Consider the following 19558-nt stretch of genomic DNA (forward strand, 5'->3'; position numbering starts at 1 on the left):
GCGGGGTATATGAAGCTACAGTCTGAGTGTCGGTACCCCCCAAACTCATGCTGGAACTTAACCCCCACTGTGATAGCATTAGGAAGTAAAGTCGTCAGGGCCTGCCTCATAAATGGGATGAGTTCCCTTTTATAAAAGGGCTTAAGGGAGCTTGTTTTTCCCTTCATCCAAGACGAAGGATGTGGCAAGAGTAGCAGTCACCAGACACAGAATGTGCTGGCACCTTGACCTTGGATTTCCCAGCCTCTGGAACAGTGAGAAATACATTTCTATTATTTATAAATTACCCAGTCAAAGGTATTCTGCACCTTTTTTTCTTTTCTTTTTTCTTTTTTTTTTTGAGGTGAGGTTTCTCCATGTTGCCTAGGCTGGTCTTGGCACTCTGGCCTCAAGTGATCCATCCACCTCAGTCTCCCAAAGTGCTGGGATAACAGGCGTGAGCCACCGTGCCCGGCCCTCCAGTCTAAGGTATTTTGTTACAGGAGCAGCAATGGACCAAGACTCTGCGAAACTGCACAGTCTCCTCTTTTCCTCCCCAGCCTCTGGAAACGCTGCCCACAAGCTTATCTCCATAAATCAAAGAAGCCTGACCTGTGTGATGCGAGTGGTGCAGACACCACAGCTCAAACGCACCATCACCGGGCGGCTCACTCAGGGTCCCAGCGGACACCCCACACTTGGCCCACCAGGAAACCTCAGCCACTCTCTCCCTTGGCGCTTGACTTGCAAGCACACAGGCTTCTTCAGCAAAACGATTTCAGAGGCGACACAATGAGGCTCGTAAAGCCACTGTGGGGGCCCAGGACTCTCAAGGGCACCTGGGAAGGAGTTTGCCTGCTCTGCCCTGCACGGGGCAGGGACCGTGTGACATCCTTTTGAAGAGCTTGCTTCCTGGTCTCAGGTGCACCCACCAGGCCTGTACGCACAGGAGAAGGATGCCTGGAGGTAAGCACGAGGCCCTCTCGCATTTGGAGGAAGGGGAAGGAGATGAGGTGTCATACACCACGGGTCAGTGACCCCGACTGCACACCGAGAACAGAGAAAAGCAACAAGCAGGTCTGTGCTTCACTCTCAGATGGCAACAGTGCCACCTGCTTCACAGGGTTTCTGGGCTGGGGTAGAGGAGCCACGTGGTCCTGTGTGCGGATGCCGCGTTCCTGAGAGCAGTTTGTGGATGGGGGTGCCGGTGAGCCACGCTGGCTGAATGCACAATCTGCAGCCCAGCAGAGCACTGAGGCAGAGTGAGGGCCCCAGGCAGGCCACAGGGCAGGGGCCCCAAAAGGATCTAAATGCCAGAGGGCGTGGGGTGTAATGGCCAGCCCCGGTGCCATGAACCAAGGGACAGTCAGAGCTCGGGGAGACAGAGCACTCGCAGGGCCAGGGCTGAGGAGCAGGGAAGGAGCTGGAGGGGAGGAGATGAAAAGTCCCTGGTTCAGCCCTCAACGACAGAGCTCTCCCCGTGAAACAGACCAAGCCCGGAGCTCACTGCACACCCCCCACATCAGGACCCCATCTGGCCATGCCAGGGGCAGCCATTGTCTGTCCCCACTTGGCAGATTGTGAAAAGGGAGCCCTCCCGCACCCCAGAGTCAGGAAGCCTCCACAAGTTGCACAGCATCCTGAGGCTGTGGGCAGAGGGGATGGTACAGTGCCCACCTCCCGTCCCTTTCCCGCTACACACGCCTTAAGAGTCATTTCACTTTGGCAGTTCCTCAAAAAGCTGAACAGAGAATTACCAAGTCATCCACAGTCCCACTGGCAGGCACATACCCGAGAACTGAAGGCAGGATGCACCCAGATCCCGTCCACCCGTTCACAACAGCTGAAAAGTGAAAGCAACCCGTGTGTCTATCAACAGGTGACGGATAAGCGAAATGTGGTATCCACACACCATGGAATGTTTATCAGCCACGGAAAAAGGAGGGAATCTCACCACACACCACAACACAGATGAACCCTGAAGATCTTACACTCATGAAATAAGCTAGACAGGAAAGGACAGATCCTGCACGACTCCACTCATGTGAGGACCCAGAGGCATCAAATTCAGAGACACAAAGCAGAAGGGCGGGTGCCCGGGGCATGAAGGAGCAGTGGGGAGTCAGAGTCAGTGTTTAATGGGGACAGAGTTCTGATTTGGGCTGATGGAAAAGTCTGGAAATCATGGTATGATGCTTGCACAACACTGTGAACGTGCTTCACGCCACTGAGTAAACGCTGAAAATGGTTTAAAGGGAGGCCTCAGCTGATCCTGTGGGTCCCCCTCCTGTGCTTCCTGGACCCGAGAGGGCCCATCAGGCCCTTCTAGAAAGGAAGATTGTGAGCGGCACTCTCAGCCCATCTGATGAAGGCTGTGGCGGCGATGGCCCTCGGTCAGAGAAGCCACAGAGGGCAGGAGGGAGAACTGACGTAGCCACCTGTGGGGGCAGGGACCAGCGAGGGCTAGGGGACGCCAGACCCAGAAGTCCTGCTTCCTGGATCTGCTCATGAGGCCGGCCTCCTGCCCTGGCTCCCTGCCCCTGAACCTCTGTCAGGAAACCCCCTCTGTGTTTAGGACAGTGTGACAAATGTCCCATTGCCCTAATCAAACCTGGCTTGTAAGGCAGCAGCCTTCTAACCCCTGCAAAACTCCAATTTTCTGAGTGGTGTCAGGTGAAAGAAATCATATACAAGGGAAGAGAAAGGCAAGATGGTCCCTACTGTGGGTCGCATGGCCCCCCACACGCAGCTGGGTGAGCTGGGAGCCCGAGCGAGGCTGAGGGGCCGACTGGATTCTGCTTCTCTGCGCACCGGGTCTGGGGCCCGAGAGTCCTTTTCAAGAGGCAGATCTGGAAGGGTGGGAAAAGGTGCCTTCCCCACCCTGTGAAGGGGAGAAAGAGGGAATCTTAAACGTGGGCAATGTTACAACACACTCAGATGCACCAAAATATCACCCAACAGACTTCCCAAGGGATTAGAAGGTGCTGAACAATTAGGGAGATGGCGGGAACAAAGTAAAAGAAACTCCCGTCTATCGAGAATCTAGAACTCGAAGTACAGGGGCGCGCCTCCTCCTCGGCCCCGACCCTCCCACGCACCGTGAGGCTGACACCTCATCCCAACCGTCCTGGGTGATGGGGGCCTTTTTTCTACCTCAGCCACCAGGACTTCCTAGTGAAGCAGGGTGTCACTTACTAGTTACCTTAGTGACTACCTGAGCAGAGACCCAAACCATCAGACGTTTGGCTGCCTTCAGTGCCAGCTGCTCTTTCTGCAAAAGTGTGTGCTGCCTTCCTTCTGCCAGCCCCTTCACACGCTCAGGGCAGGGCAAGGAGCTGCCCAGCTGAGACGCAACAGCCAGGCCCGAGCCAGCCACGTGCTCCCCAAGAGTGGACCTCCCGGACCCCAGCTCTGATCGGGGGCCCCAGCCTACGCTGCAGCCTGATGCTCCCCTGCACCCAGGCGTGGACCATGTCCCCTCTCTCCTGCCCGCATGCCTCCATCCAGCCGGCCAGCGAGGCCCTCTCTCCATGTGCCCCCCGCACCCCCAGCCTCTCAGACACCTTGACCCCCACCCACCCACCACTGACTCCTCATCAGGGAACAGGAACCGCCCTCCCTGAAGGGGACTTATGCTGGAACTTAGGGTTTGTGTTTACACGGGTAAAATGGACCCCGCCCCAGAGTCCCCCACTGTGAGAGCATTCCCATGTGGAGAGCATGGAACCCCTGAAGCCCCCTACCCGGGGAGTGGGCCTTGCCCATGCCTCCTGCAGCCTCTGAGCCCCTGCGGAGCGCCGCCCATTCACTCCCTCATCCCACGGGCCTGGCTCCCAGGTCGGGAGGCCGAGTCTAATAGAGGAGGCAAACTCCACCCCTGCCACTACCAGAACCTGAGGCTCAGGGACCACCGGCTGCCCAGGTACCTCCCAGGCCTGTCACAGGCTGTGCACCCTGCACACTGCAGGGCCGCTACCTAGGCACCTGCTAGGTCCTCCTTTGCCCTCTCTCTTGCCTTCCTTCTGTATTTACGAGACCTAATGGTCCTGAGAGCCTCACCTCCACCTCCCAGAACCTTCTGACCAGTGCATTCCTAGGGGTCTCAGCCCTCATGGCAGCCCTGCCCGTCTCCAGAGCCCCCCATTCTTCAGTCTTGGCTCCCTGCACCCCACCCCCCTGCTAGGACTGAGCCCCACTGGCCACCTGGGCCAGGCTGTCCCTGGCTGTTCCCATGGGCACCTTCTGTCCCCACTCCTCTTCCCATTCAAATTGCGTTGTGGGGCTGGCTAAGTTTCAAAGGGAAAGAAAACAAAGGCACAGTCCACAGCCAGAGCCTCTGCCCCCGGGGTGCTCTCTCTTTATACCCATCAACATGTGTGCCCGCGTGGTATGCTTGTGGGCATGCATGTACGTGTGTGGCTTGTCTGTGCAGTGTGTTCACACGTGTGTGCATGTGTGCCTGTGGGGTGTGCGTTCACACGCGCGTATCATGCATGTGCATATGGAGTGTGTGCGCCTATGCCTGTGTGTGCACACAGGTGTGTGGGGTGGGAGATGTCCCTCCGCACTCTCTCCTTTAGCCTTCCTCTCTGCCAGGACACCCTACGCTTCCACTCTCCAGGAAGAACAGCACTGAGACCCTACAGAATACCCCAGGGAGCAAACCTGGGGAATCCCGCCACCCCTGGGGTGAGGACAGCTGTCACCTGGGAGGGCAGTGCTGCTTTTCTCCCCCCCGCCCATCCAGCACCTACCTTCACCTGGCCAGCGGCCTTTCTATGCCTGAGCCGGTTCCTCTCTTTCACTGGCGACATGAGGGCGAGTCACCAGCTCCATCTGGGACAGGCCTCCCAGCGAACCTGGCCCCTTCCCCTCCCAACCCCCTGCCCTGGCAAGCTCAGAGCACAGACATGAGCCAGGTGGGCGGGGGGGTCTCAGCCTCACTCCACACTGCCCACCACGGAACTGCCTGGCAGGAAAGAGGCCTCGGATGCCCCCAGCTCTTTACGAGTCTCGGGCCACTAGTGCTGACTCTCACAGGAACCCTGGGAGACTAGAAGAGCTGTTATCACCACCAGCATCTGACAAGTAAGGACACGGAGGGAGGGCTGGGGAGCGTGAAGAGTGGTGGAGCGTGCCTCCCCAAAACACACCCCTTCAGCATAAGGATGATGTCGAGTTAAAGGCACGCAAAAAACAGGTGCGAGCAGTGCACCCTGACCTTCCCTTCTTTCCTGAAAGCAGGAGATCAAGAAACAAACATTCTTATCACCAGAGGTGGAGCTGAGGCCAAGAGAAGCCTGTGCGGACAGACCCTGTGAGATGGGCCCGTACTGCTGTGCCCCTTCCCCACGACGAGCTGCCCTCCCAAGCCCCTCATCTCACTGCATTTGCTGATTTACTTCTCTTTGTCCACCCATCCCAATGTCCTCAGGTGGGACCTGAGTTAGAGACGTGGGGTTTACATGCCCCACCCAGCATCTCAGGGACCTGGGTGACCCTCCCTCCAGGCGAATGTGAGCTCTTCCCTGCTCCGCTGGTCTTGGAGCCCCGGGGCCGCCTTTACCCCCAGAACCCCAAATGGGGCCCCTGGCCTAGCTCTCCTATGGGGTTGAGCACAGCGAAGCCTGCTTAGGGCTGCCCTGACTCCAGCCCCATTGCCCGGAGCCTGCCCCTCACATCTTCTGCGGCTTTGCTGAGCATCAGGTGCTGGTAGCAATGCACCCCAACTGCTTGCCGCAGGGGTCGGACCTGCCCTGGAGCAGGGCAGAGGCTGGCCGAGACCAAGTCAGGAACATCTAGACCCCAGCATGGGGGATCACACCCAACAGGTCCTCCGGCCAGGCACACTGTTAGGTCCTTCACAGCAACAGCAGCAGGGATGGTCGCAGTCGCAGCGGCTAAGGGCTGCCTGGCAGCACTGTTCACGCGTCCTCCATTGATTCACCAAATCCCCACCACAAGCCCACGGACGGGACAACTTCACACCATAATCCCTAATCCAAAACCTTGGGACCATGCGTTTGAGGATTTTTTGGCTTACAGACACACTCCTGCATCTGCAGTAAAGGTGTGAGGACCCCCAGGCACCGGGATGATGGAAGCACACACACTCACACGTCTCTTCAGGCCAGACCCTGCCACCAAGAGTTTTCGTGCCAAGCTTAAGAAAAAACTTTTCAATTTTTGGAACTTTTCGGATTTAGGAATTAAGGGGCGTAATCCTCCCTGTACATGTGAGGAAACTGAGGCCCACAGAGGCTGGGTGGCTTGTCCAGGGGAGGCAACGGAGACAGAACAGCAACCCCACATCCCACACGGCCACACCGTTACAGTGCTATGTGCTTCCTCTATCCTGGTTGTTGGCTTATAGCACGATGGGCCACTTCCCAGGCCCCAGCCCATGAGGACGGAGCCCAGGAGGCTGCCGGCGTTCACCCTGACAGCACAAAGACAAATCAGGAAAACAGTCAACACCTGCTCCAGGCGCCCTACAGGCAGGATCTGCGCCAGCCCTGGCCCAGCATGCAGATCCAGAAGCTGAGTGTTATGGGCTACGTCGTGCCCACCGCAGATTCACACATCGCAGCCCTACCCCATCCCTGTACCTATGAACGTGGCCTTTTGGAAAGAGGGTCTTTAAAGAGGCAGTTGAGTTAAAATGAGTTCATAGGGGGGCCTAATCCAGTATGACTGGTGTCCTCCTAAGAAGAGATTAGGACACACACACACACGTGAGGACAGGGAGAAGGCAGCGTCTGCAGGTTAAGGAGAGGCCTCACAGAAACCAGTACCGCGGACCCCGTATCTTGGACTCCCAGCCCCAGGACCGCGAGGCCTCCGTGGCGCTTTGCCAGGCCCCCATCTGCAGCGCTTTGTTATGCAGCCGAATCACAGATACCCAGGACAGGGCGGCAGTGCAGGGGGTGACCTGGGCTCCCCTGGCTGCTGGGTGGGGACCAGGAGAGTCTCACCTCCAGACAGATGACGGAGCCCTGGTGCTCCCGGAACACCCGCAGCTGCTCCCCACTCAGGATGTCCCAGGCACGGATGGTGGCGTCGGTGCTGCCTGTGAAGGCTGTGTGACTGGGCGTGTCTAGCACTAGGCACAGCACTGCGCCCGTGTGGCCCCGCAGCGTCTGGTGGCAGCAGCCACTGGCCACCTGCCACACCTTGGCAGTGCCATCTGTGCTGCCGGTCACCAGGAGCCCCCCGGCCGCGGCCTCCTCCACGCAGGGAGTGCTGGGGAGGTCCCACGGGGCAGAGTAGGCTAGAGTCAGCATGCAGTTGCGGTGGCCCCGGAACTCCTGGGACATCTGCCCCTTATCCACACTCCAGACCCGAGCTGTCCGGTCGTAGGAGCTGCTGAAGAGCTGGTTGTTGGCAACCAGGATCCTGGCGGCAAGAGGGAAGCGGTCAGGGATCAGAAGGCACGGCTTCCAGAATCCACACAGCCTCCCAACGGGCCATGCTCGGCACTGCAGCTAAAATAACCGCTCTGTGTCTGCCCAGCTTGCCACACTCCCCTTCCAAGGTCCAGCTCAAATCGCCCCCACCTCCAGGAAGCCACTCTGACTCCTCTCATGCGCACCCTTCCTTGCCTGACCCTGGGCATGTACCTGCAGCAGGGACCAAGCTTAGATGCTCCGCTGGGATCCCTCCAGCATCCCCAAAGCAGCTCTCCAGGAGCAGTGGGAAGCGGGCGGGGGAGGAGGTAGGGGAGCACGACCCTCTCATCTTGCCCGGGGTTGAAAAGCTTCTGGGGATGCAGGGTTTTCAGCCTAAGACTGAGAAAGTCCAGGGCAAAGTGGGACACGCTGGTCACCCTGGGAACAGGGCCAGCTCAAGTGGCTGGGCCAGGGCACTTCAGATGAGGGCCCCGAGAAGCTGGAGAGCACTGGGAACTCCCATAGTGCACCCAGGGGTGCTTGTGGGAGGCACAGCCAGGGGTCATGCCACAACCAGTGGGGGCCTCTGCTGCCAGCTCTCACGGCAATCCCCATGCAGACTGAGGTCACAGCCTCAACAGGGTTCCAGCCACATGGCTGGGAACTGGGGGTTGGGTAGCCAAGAGAGTCCATCCATTCAGTGCAACTGGCCTACATGGGAGACCAAGACCCCCCACACAGTATTCACGACTCTTATTTTCATTTTGATGAAAGGCAAAAACTCCCCAGAAAAACACACATTTGTCTTTAGTGCAGAGCTTTGCACAGAACCTCAGAAGGTCTGAGCACACACCCTTGGTAAGAAGCCCTGCACCCCAGGAGAGGAGACCGCCAAGGGGTGCGGCCGTGGCTGTGCTGTAACAAGGTGCATCCCTGCCGAGGTGGGACCCTCCTGAATCAGGACCACGGCCGACTCTGCTGCTCCTCCCGCCCTCCCGAGAAGGGCTTGCCGGCCAGCCTGGCAGGGACAGGAGACCCACTCAGGGGACAAGCCTGCTGCCTCCCGCCTCCGCAGGATCCCAACAGCATTCCTCACTTCCCGCAAGCAGCTCAACAGCACAGGCTCCACTCAAATGCCAACTATCCCTCTCCAACTGGCTTCTTCCCTGAGACCCAGATAGGATGATTTTCACAAAACATGTATTTATTTTTTTTTTTTTGAGATGGAGTCTCACTCTGTCGCCCAGGCTGGAGCGCAGTGGCACGATCTCGGCTCACCACAACCTCCTCCTCCTAGGTTCAAGCGATTCTCCTGCCTCAGCCTCCCAAGTAGCTGGGATTACGTGTATTTTTAAAGGGAATGATGCCTTGATGCTACTGCGGCAAAGTGCGGGAGGAAGAGGGTGTAGCGGGAGGAAGAGGGCGTAGCGGGAGGAAGGGCGTGTAGCGGGAGGAAGAGGGCGTAGCGGGAGGAAGGGCGTAGCGGGAGGAAGGGCGCGTAGCGGGAGGAAGAGGGCGTAGCGGGAGGAAGGGCGTGTAGCGGGAGGAAGAGGGCGTAGCGGGAGGAAGGGCGTAGCGGGAGGAAGGGCGCGTAGCGGGAGGAAGGGCGCGTAGCGGGAGGAAGGGCGTAGCGGGAGGAAGGGCGTAGCGGGAGGAAGGGCGCGTAGCGGGAGGAAGAGGGCGTAGCGGGAGGAAGGGCGTAGCGGGAGGAAGGGCGTAGCGGGAGGAAGAGGGCGTAGCGGGAGGAAGGGCGTAGTGGAAGAAAGGGCGTAGCGGGAGGAAGGGCGTAGCGGGAGGAAGAGGGCGTAGCGGGAGGAAGGGCGTAGCGGGAGGAAGAGGGCGTAGCGGGAGGAAGGGCGTAGTGGAAGAAAGGGCGTAGCGGGAGGAAGGGCGTAGCGGGAGGAAGAGGGCGTAGCGGGAGGAAGGGCGTAGCGGGAGGAAGGGTGTAGTGGGAGCCCTTGCGGTATGGAGGGGGTGGCTGAGTCCTGGCTGGTGTGAGAAGGCAGGGACGCCAGGCCACTGAATGATTGGTGACTCTGAAGCTCACAGGCCTGACCTGGCTCTGAAAACATGGGAGGAAGTGAGTTCCTCGGGGATCTCACTGATTTATGAGGACAGTTACTTAATCATGCAAATATCTACACAGAGCTATGGGTTTGGAGCTGTGACCGATCCAAAATAGTGTGTGTGTTTGTATATGTTGTGAGCACATGTGTACATGTGTGCATGTATATATGTATATGTGTGTGCATATGTGTATATGTGCATGTGTGTTGTGTGCACAATGTGTGCCTGCATGTACTTTGTGTGTATATGTCTATGTTTTGTTGCTTGTGAGTTGTGTCTATGTGTGTGCATGTGTGTGTTATGTGCATATGTGTGTGTAAGTTGTGTGTATGGGTGTATATGTATGTTGTGTGTAAGTTGTATGTGCATGTGTGTGTAAGTTGTGTATGAGTGTATACGTATGTTGTGTGTGTGCACATGTATGTGTAAGTTGCGTGTATGGGTGTATATGTACATTGCGTGTATGCACATGTGTATGTGTAAGTTGTGTGTATGGGTGTATATGTATGTTTGTGTATGCACATGTGTATAAGTTGTGTGTATGGTATATATGTATGTTGTGTGTGTGCACGTGTGTGTAAGTTGTGTGTATGAGTGTGTATGTTGTGTATGCACGTGTATATGTGTAAGTTGTGTGTATGAGTGTATATGTATGTTGTGTGTGTGCACGTGTGTATGTGTAAGTTGTGTGTATGTGTGTATGTATGTTGTGTATGCACGTGTATATGTGTAAGTTGTATGAGTGTGTATGTTGTGTGTGCGCACGTGTGTATGTGTAAGTTGTGTGTATGGGTGTATGTGTATGTTGTGTGTGCACGTGTGTATGTGTAAGTTGTGTGTATGGGTGTATGTGTATGTTGTGTATGCACATGTGTATGTATAAGTTGTGTGTATGAGTGTATATGTATGTTGTGTGTGTGCACATGTGCATGTGTAAGTTGTGTGTATGGGTGTATGTGTATGTGTATGCACGTGTATATGTGTAAGTTGTGTGTATGAGTGTATACGTATGTTTGTGTGCACGTGTGTGTAAGCTGTGTGTATGGGTGTATGTGTATGTTGTGTATGCACGTGTATGTGTAAGTTGTGTGTATGAGTGTTATGTTGTGTGTGCACGTGTATGTGTAAGTTGTGTGTATGAGTGTATATGTATGTTGTGTGTGTGCACGTGTGTATGTGTAAGTTGTGTGTATGAGTGTATATGTATGCTGTGTGTGTGTGCACATGTATATGTGTAAGTTGTGTGTATGAGTGTATATGTATGTTGTGTGTGTGCACATGTGCCTGTGTAAGTTGTGTGTATAGGTGTATGTGTATGTTGTGTGTGCACGTGTATATATGTTAGTTGTGTGTATGGTGTATATGCATGTTGTGTGTGTGTGCACATGTGTATGTGTAAGTTGTGTGTGCACATGTGAAAGTAAACCTGGCCGAGCATGATTTCTACCTTTAATGTTCCAGTTTTGCTTTTGAGAAGCATCTGACAGTTGTGGGTTTGGCAGCTGAGGGCCCACTGGTCACTGCGGGCAGGTCTTCTCCCCGCTGAGCCCATCGCAGCCTCTGCCTGACTCACAGGAGGGCGCTCCCCCAGCCCCACTCTCTTCTTCCATGGCCAGCTTCTTTCTCAGAGAAGTCAGAGTGCTGGGAAGAGGCCAGTGGAGCTGTGAGCCCTGAGTTCTCACTCTAGCCCCTTCTTTACCACCTTGTGGGCTGCCTGGGCAGGTCTCAGGGCCTCACCTGCTTCAGCTGAGGAAGGCCGGGACCAGCCGGCCACCCTACCTTGTGTCTGCATATGCCCCCCATTCACTCTAAAAAGTCCCCGCATCCCTTCAGCCACCTCCTCAGGGTGTCACCCAGCTCCCCGCCCACTGACTGTCGATTATCGGTTCTGGCTGCAGCCACCTGGGACTCCAGCGAGCTGGGCTGATGGGTCTCACTGCCTTTCCTGTCCCCGCATGCGTTGGTCCACTGACTGGGGGTTCCCGTCAGAGCTCAGCCAGCAGCATCCCTCTGGCGGGGTTCATCCTGTCTGGTATGTGCCCCCAGCCCCACCTTCAGGACCCCGTCGTGCCAGCCTGCAGGCAGCGCCCCTCCTCCAGTGCAGCTGCCAGGTCCAGGGGCGCCAGGAGGCTTCCCTCGGGAGTCCGAGGCGACCACCACAAGTGACTCCAACAGTGTCCAACTGATCTGATCGGCAAAGGAATTTCCATTGCTCAGCTCAGACCCAAATTCATTGAGAAAGGAACAATTCCAACCTTCTCGAGAAGGAGGGGCTGGGATATTTTCCACAGCCACAAAGAAAGGAGAGGCTTAAAAATATCCTCAACTCCGTCTTCGGAACAATCCCCCCCATGCTTCTCCTCCTGCAAACCTTTGGTCCACCATCAGTTCTCAATTAAGCCATTTTCTATGGAATTTGTCCCCATCCGTACGAGCTGTAGGCTCTGGTGCCTTTCCCTGCACCCAGTGGGTAGCCACTGTGCCCCCAAGGGGGAGGCATCAGGCTCGGTTCAGTGTATGGGCAGTGCCTCCCTGCTCCACACGCAGCTGCGGGCACTGAGCTCGCTGCCTGTCCTGGATCCACGTCGCTGGGTGCTACTGACCACCTCCCAGCTGTCCACGTTTTTACTTCCCCAGAGAGCTGAGGGCCCTCACGTGCAGGGGCCCATATCTCTGACCCCTCAGCCCCACCAGGGGCCTATGGTGAGACTCGGCCCAAGCCCCCAGCCAGGCTGACCTGTTCACAATGGACGTGTGTCCTCGGTACACCTGCAGACACTGCCCGGTCAGCACGTCCCACCTCCTGATGGTGCAGTCGGCGCTGCATGTGAAGGCGGCCTCATCCTCCAGCTGGCAGAAGGTCACATAGCTTTCGTGTCCTGTAGATGAGGGACAGGGAGATGTGAACGTACTGGGGGTGCCAGCTCCTGCTTTTCTTCTGGGAACAATGTTTGAAAAGGGAAGAAAGCAGGAGGTAAGGAGTGCTTGAGACAAGCTGGAGTCAATTAGCATTTGTTTTGTTTTGTTTTGTTTTTTTGAGACACAGTCTCACTCTGTTACAAGGCTGGAGTGCAGTGGCGCGATCTGGGCTCACTGCAACCTCTGCCTCCTGGGTTCAACTGATTCTCCTGCCTCAGCCTCCTGAGTAGCTGGGATCACAGGCGCATACCACTATACCTGGCTAATTCTTTGTATTTTTAGTAGAGATGGGGTTTCGCCATGTTGGCCAGGCTGGTCTCGAACTCCTGACCTCAAGTGATCTGCCTGCCTCGGCCTCCCAAAGTGCTGGGATTACAGGCGTGAGCCACTGCGTCCTCAACTCCTCGTTTTTAAAGGATGACTTCAGTCTGAGTGATTCTCAGGAAGCCCGGGGTACCAGTGAGGCACGACAGATAGTCAGGGAAGTAACCACGTCCTCAGGGCGCAGCAACCATGGCGACTGCCCGTCAACACAATAAGCCCCAGCATTTGCACTGCAGGCAAGCTCATTCAAGCAAAGCTATCTTCAGTAGGGACTTTCCCCTGTAGAGAGCACTGCACTTTGATTTTTACAGGTCCTCAGAGTGACCCTTTGCTCATTACAATAGTAAAAAACACACCCCTGGATGGAGATTTAAGATGCCAGTGAGACATGTGATGTATGAACAGGGATGCACAGCCACCGTGCATGAGCACCCAGAACACGCTTCCCAGCAACCCCCTTCCCCACCTGCTCGTGAACAATCAGGTAAGTCTCCTAAAAAGGAGTCCTCCCTGCAGCTGGTCTTTGCTGTCTCATCCTCACAGGCAGCCCACCCTGACTCCCCTCTTGGGATGTCCTGCCTATTCTGCACCTAACTTTCAGGGTATTCTTCCTCCTGGGCAATACATTGCTCTATGCTGCATCTCCTTTGCTGTGTGTCTCTTGTTTCAATTCTTTTAAACTAAGAAGACAAGAACTGAGGTTTCACAGCAGCCATCAACAGCAGGAGCAATCCGGGGCACTCGCCTGCACCCTAAACCCTCTGCTTCCTCGGCTTCCACTCTTGCCTTCCTCCCTCCTCTCCTTCCCTCCTCATTCTTTATCATCTCCTTTTAGTCTTTTTCAAACCTTTCAGCTTTTGCATTCCACATTTCCTCACCTGGGATGGGGACAGTGCCTGCCTCACGGGATGTAGCACAGACTGAGGACAGAGGCAGCCGCAGAGGGGATGGCACATGTTCGCTATTTTTCTTACACTGGGGAGAGATACTGTGGTAGGCAGAACAATGGCCCCAAGACAGCAGGTCCTAACCCCTGGAACCTGTCAATGTGACCTTACTTGGAAAGGGGTCTTTGTGGATGTGACGAGGTTAAGGACTTTGACTGGGGAGATTATCCTAGATTATCCAGATGGGCCCTAAATACAACCGCAAGTGGCCAGGCACGGTGGCTCATGCCTGTAATTCCAGCACTTTGGGAGGCCGAGGCGGGTGGATCACGAGGTCAGGAGTTCAAGATCAGCCTGGCTAAGATGGTGAAACCCCGTCTCTACTAAAAATACAAAAAATTAGCCAGGCGTGGTGGTGGGCGCCTGTAATCCCAGCTACTCGGGAGGCTGAGGCAGAGAACTGCTTGAACCCGGGAGGCAGAGGTTGCAGTGAGCTGAGATTGCACCACTGCATTCCAGCCTGGGCGACAGCAAAATTCTGTCTCAAAAAAAAAAAAAAAAAAAAAATATATATATATATATATATATATATATCTCCACAAATGTCCTTACAAGAGAGAGGCCGGGGAGATGTGATATACTCGGAAGAGGAGGCCGTGAAGGTGAAGGCAGAAATGGATATGGCCATGAGTGCAGGAATGCCAGCAGCCACTAGGGCTGCAAGAGGCCAGGAACCGACCGTTCCCTGCAGGGTTTAGATGTGACCCTGCTGACACCCTGCTTTGAGCCCAGGGACGCACATTTCAGACCTCTGGGTTCCAGCACTGTGAAGAATCAACTTCACTTATTTCCAGGCACCAAGCATGCTCCTTTGTCACAGCAGCCCCAGGACACTAACATAGACACAGAGACAATGAAACACAGCCTTGCCCTCCAAGGGAGCTCCAGGCCCAGAAGGGAAGACAGTCAAGAGCAGCATGCGATCAGCAGGGCTCGGCACCCCACTGGCAGCGGCTGGCCGGGGCTCGGGAGAGGAGCCTGAGCACTGGGGACCGGGAAGAGGGTGACTCGGTGCCCATAGGGAGAACAGCGGCTAGGAGGGCAGGCGTGCAGGGACTGGCTCCGTGGGGCGCCTCCAGGCCAGAGTCTGAGTGATTGGTAGAGATGACTGATGAGGCCGGGATGTGGCCAGAATAGACGGCCAAGAGTGGAGGGCCATGCCAGGGTGTCTGGGGTCTCAGCGCCTGAGCTACCCCACCAGCTGGTTGGGACTCTATCTCATGGGTGCAGTTAGATAGCTTGACTCTCACCCTGGCTGCCAGATCAATGTTTATGCCTCAGGCATTTCTTAGCAGCCCTGGGGGCCCTCAGGGTCTCTGATCTTAGTAGGGCCTGCCCTTCAGGTAAAGATGGTGTGTATACAGTTGTCCCCCAATATATACAGTTGCCCCCAATACCCATCAGGGATTAGTTCCAGGATCCCCTGCAGATACCGAACTCCACAACGCTCAGGTCCCCGTGGGGTAGTATTTGCCCATAATCTATGCAATCCTCACGCACACTTCAGTTCATCTCTAGGTTACTTATGACACGCACTGCGATGGCCACACATCGCTTCACTCATGTGGATTCAACGTAGGACTCAGTGAGCAGCGAAGCCAAATTTTGCTTTTTGGAGCCTTGTGGAATTTCTTTTTTCCTGGATGTTTGTTTTTCATCTACGGTTAGATGAACCCACAGGTGCAGAACATGTTGGACAGAAAGGCCCAACTGGATTTGAGGAACTCGGGGACCAGGAAGTCAAATCAAACGACTGTTAGAACTTAGAGCCATTTTACAGATGAGACAACGGACGAATTCAAACATCCACACGTTTGGGGGACGTACTTATTACATTAAGAATTTTGATAGAATTTTAAAATTTCATTTAGACAGCTGGTATTGGGTAGACAGGGATTTAGAATTTCCTGGGTAGTTTCAAGCCAGTTCACATCCACCCCTTCCCCCGACCCCCTGAGTTTAAGTTCAGTTACTCTTGGAAAAACGCAACTTCCTGAGTTCTAAGAAACATAATTTAACAAAAAAGTTTTCCAGTCTCCCTGGAGGGCATATACCAGGCCGCTAAGAAAACAATGTACGGATTAAGTCAACATTTGAAGAAACTGCAGATTCTGTTTCCCTTAAAATACATGTCGGCTTAAACATTGAGGGCAATGTGTTTGTCAAAACACAGGCTAGATTTTTGCCAACCCCAGAGGGTTTATAAAATATGTTAAGATTGTCAATAAACTTTCCCTGGGAACAGATCCGTCCCACCCTCCCTGCTGCCACCAGGAGGGCTCAGCAGAGAGATTGCGGCTGGAGACACCCAGGATGGAAAGGCAGTCAAGGTGTGCTGTGGGCATTCAGGTGCCAGGCACCTGCCTAAGGATCCTGTGGGGCCGATGCCAAGCCCAGCTGCTCCCGCCCCATCTCAACCACAGGAAGGTGAAGCGCAGCAGTGAGTCGTATGTTAAGCCAAGAAAAGCACTTAAAAGCCAATGGCGGCTAGTGAGCTGTGGCATCTCTGCCTGGTGGAACTAAAGCCTGAAGCCAGGGATGCTGAAGACCTGAAATGAGGGACCACTTTATGATGTGTAAGGAATAAAGGACATATACGCAGATGATGGCAAATTGATAAAAATGTAAATGTATACAAATATTGAAGAAAACAGGCAATGATGAAAGGAAGGTTAAAAAAAAACTCCATTTCTGAACCGGGCCAGGCTGCCCTGATGCCCTCTGCCCTCTGCCCTGTGGCAGAGCCTGGCACTGAGGCCGCAGAGGCCCACAGCACTCAGGGTTCTGCTGTGGACAAGCCTCTTCCCCTGGGTTTCCAAGCACTCACCCACATCTGAACACACACCCGAGTGAGTCACGGGTCAGAGCCGGGCCAACAGAGCATGTCCCCAACCCCAATCCCCATGTTCCACAGAACACGAAACAGGCCTCCACTGACCCAGGCCTGCGGGGTCACCCTAGCGGGGAGGAGGCGGAACCAGGCCTGCCACCCCTGGAGCTGAGGCCCCCACCCCAACCCCGAGGACCCCAGGACAGAAGAGGGAAGGCATGGGGGCGGGCTCATCGCACCTCCAGGGGCTGCAGGGATTGTGCAGAATAAGCAAAAAAGCCAAACCAAAAATAAATATTTCTGAAGGGATGAAGAATGCAGATAAGATGCAGTTATTATGTTCAAAGAACATGCTGAGGCTGACGGTTTTCTGCCAAGGTAGCGCCTGCACACCCTGAGGACTCGCTGGAAGTTTCAAATCAAACTGCTCCCTCCTCCACCACCCCATGCAGGAAAAGCAGCTCAGAGCTTTGGACCTGCTGGTGGCAGGTCTCTGCCGGCAGTGGGCTGCAGTGGGCCCGGTGCCCCAGACTTGCATGGAAGCCGTGCCTCCCTTCCCTGTGTCCCAGCTTTAGACAACGGACTGGACAGCCACCCTGGAGGCCACACGGGGCAGGGATGGCACTGCTGACCTGGTTTGCTCTGGCCCTTGTAGCACAAGGGTTCTTTTCACCTGTGGGGGAAGCCCCACTGAGCCTGCTGTCCAGGACTGAGCCTTCCTCTGCTTCCCAATCCCCCTCTTTTCCACCCTGTCCCCGCCACCTGCATGGACTCCACAGTGGGCTCACTCTTATCTAAGACTCCCACTGGGTTAGATAAGAGGGAGCCCACCGTGGGTTCAGACAAGTGGGAGCCGCAGCCGGACACTCTAGGTCAGGATATGTTCCCCTCCCCCAGCTCCGACCCTGCAGGGCTCCCTCAGGCTGGCTGTGGCCATCCAACCTGGAAGGAAGCCCTCTTGGCTGTTTCCAGGATGCAGTGGCTGCGTCCCTGACTCAGGCCCAGAAGAGGTGACAGCCTTGCTGTTCCGAGCCATGGCCACTGTGGTTCCCTTATGCTCCACCTGCATTTTGCAGAGTGTCCTTTTATTAAACTCTCCTGGTAGAACCCAGTTTCGAGGGTGCCGGGACCCTGAGGCAGGGGACATCTGGGCCCAGAAGCACCAACAGTGTGGCTGAAATGGACACTGATGTGGCCACTAGAGACCTGCAGCAAATCTGCAAGCCCCCACTTTGAACCAAGACCTACGCAGCTTGGCTTTCTGGACTTCTCCAGTGGGAGCGGTCAGTTGCCCCCAAACTGTGTGAGGCTGCTGTGGCTCTTGTCACCGGCGTGCCGCAGGCCTCCTTCAGTCCAGTCTTCTCGGCCACTGCTCTCCAGCCAGGCTTCACAGGGACTCTCCTATGCCACCAGCTCCCAGCAAATGGGAATGTGCGGTTGTACCCAGGAAATTAAAAACAATCCCCGCCCCGTCATGTTAGAAGACGAGGAAGTGTGTGGGACAGCCACAGTGGGCTGCCACCTTCAGGCTGAGTCCCCTGCTCAACGGGAACAGGATAGGATAGGCACCATCATTTTGGAAAATGTCACTCATCTCATTGAACCAACAAAGTGCCCCCAAATAAGGAGATATTCAATGAATAGACCTGAAAAAGAGGAGGTCAGGGATAAGCAAGTGGCAAGTAATTCTTCTCTTTACAGAGTAATTGCAATGAAGTCTTTTTCACTGTGAGCTCACCAACCGCATTTGAAAGGCAATTCCGTGTATGAACAAGTGAACGCACCCACAGGGAGGGGCTCCCCGCACACCGGTTCTGCAGCCCACCCTCCCTGGGGCCTCCGGGAGCAGCACCTCACCCACCAAGCCCGCACGCCACAGGGAACGGCCTTCACTCTTCCTCTCCCTCTCACCCTTTGGCCCAAACTTTCCTAAGCTCTGCGAGACACCCAGGAAAGCCTGCGGTCCCTGACTGTCTCTGCTGCCATGAACAGAGCCAGAGGTCTCCAGAGGAAAAGCGTACGTAGGAGTCGCCAGCCCCAGCCACTCTGCTCGAGAAATCCAGGACCCGCCAACCACAGGCTCCTGTGGGCCCAGAGCTGTGTAAGGGCCAGGACAGAACCAGAGTGGAAAGAGATCTAGATTTAGAGTTAGGATGCTTCTAGGGATGGGGCTACCACAGACCAGCCATATGGTCTGGACACAACTTCCCCTGCAGCGGCATCTGGGGTAAGAGAAGCACCGTACAGTCTTCAGAAGCCCTCTCTGCCACGGACCAGCTGCGGGACCCTGGACAAGTCCTGCGACCGCACCGCGCCTTGAGGGATGTTGGCGACAGCACCCACCCCATTGTCGGTGGTATCTAGAAAACAACGAGAATGCTGTGTATGCTGCTAACGAGTCTGCACCTCCCCACTCTCCTCTGTGAACTGGTGTCAATCCCACCCACCTCAGAGTTGTGAGGATTCATTACACAATAAAAAAGCACATAGATGTGTTATTTATAAAATATAGGGCACTAAACAAATGTTAAGACATTTTAGTAATATTTCACTGATAGAAAAAAAAATCCTGCAGGAGAAAGGAACTGGCAACACCTTGCTTTCCTTGGGGGTCCACACAACGATGACTCTTTTGCAAGTTGAGTGTATCAGTAGAATCTCAGGATAAAGAAAGATGACCTCTGTCCCCGTCCTTGAAAATTCCTGAAAATGCCAACCCATATAACAGCAAAAACAATCCTAGCAAAATGGGCCACAGTTCTTTCATTCCAGTGTCCTGCTTGAGCGGGGATAGCCCTGCCCTCAATTAGGGCAGAAGGTTGGGCACCCTCCCTGGGAAGTGAGTGTCAGTACCTCAAGGGGACAAGCAGCCGTGAGGGTCACCAAAGTGGGTGTGAAGGGAGGAGACACAGGTGCCAGACACAGAGCTGGGCAGGAGGGTGGGCCCTGGAGGCTTGGTGAAACTCCAAAGCTGCCGTGGGGGCAAAGCCAAGTGCCCACCAGGCTACAGGCAGTCTGGCAAAGCCTGGAGCCTCACTGGGCAGAAAACCCACCCAATTGTGGGCTAAGCTGGGCTCCCACAATCTGTCCCCAGCCCAGGGGCT

The 19558-nt window shown here is 55.2% G+C and overlaps 1 protein-coding gene across 15 annotated transcripts in view; it reads right to left on the reverse strand.

Annotated features, from left to right (window-relative positions):
• WDR86 (WD repeat domain 86) overlaps window positions 1–19558 on the reverse strand; it is a 42106-nt gene that overhangs the window by 19312 nt on the left and 3236 nt on the right. For 11 of the 15 annotated variants that reach the window (XM_054560005.2, XM_054559998.2, XM_054560000.2 and 8 more), the window contains exons 2-4: window positions 12172–12313; window positions 7599–7760; window positions 6954–7374 (exon numbers count right to left, since the gene is read on the reverse strand). In XM_054560005.2, coding sequence (XP_054415980.1) covers window positions 6954–7374; window positions 7599–7760; window positions 12172–12313 — 725 coding nt within the window. The remainder of the gene's footprint in view (window positions 1–6953; window positions 7375–7598; window positions 7761–12171; window positions 12314–19558) is intronic. The other 4 variants (XM_054560002.2, XM_009243446.4, XM_054559997.2 and 1 more) reach the window with 1 other exon arrangement.

The sequence above is a fragment of the Pongo abelii genome, chromosome 6, assembly GCF_028885655.2.
Source record: "Pongo abelii isolate AG06213 chromosome 6, NHGRI_mPonAbe1-v2.0_pri, whole genome shotgun sequence".
In the NCBI taxonomy this organism is placed as follows: domain Eukaryota; kingdom Metazoa; phylum Chordata; class Mammalia; order Primates; family Hominidae; genus Pongo; species Pongo abelii.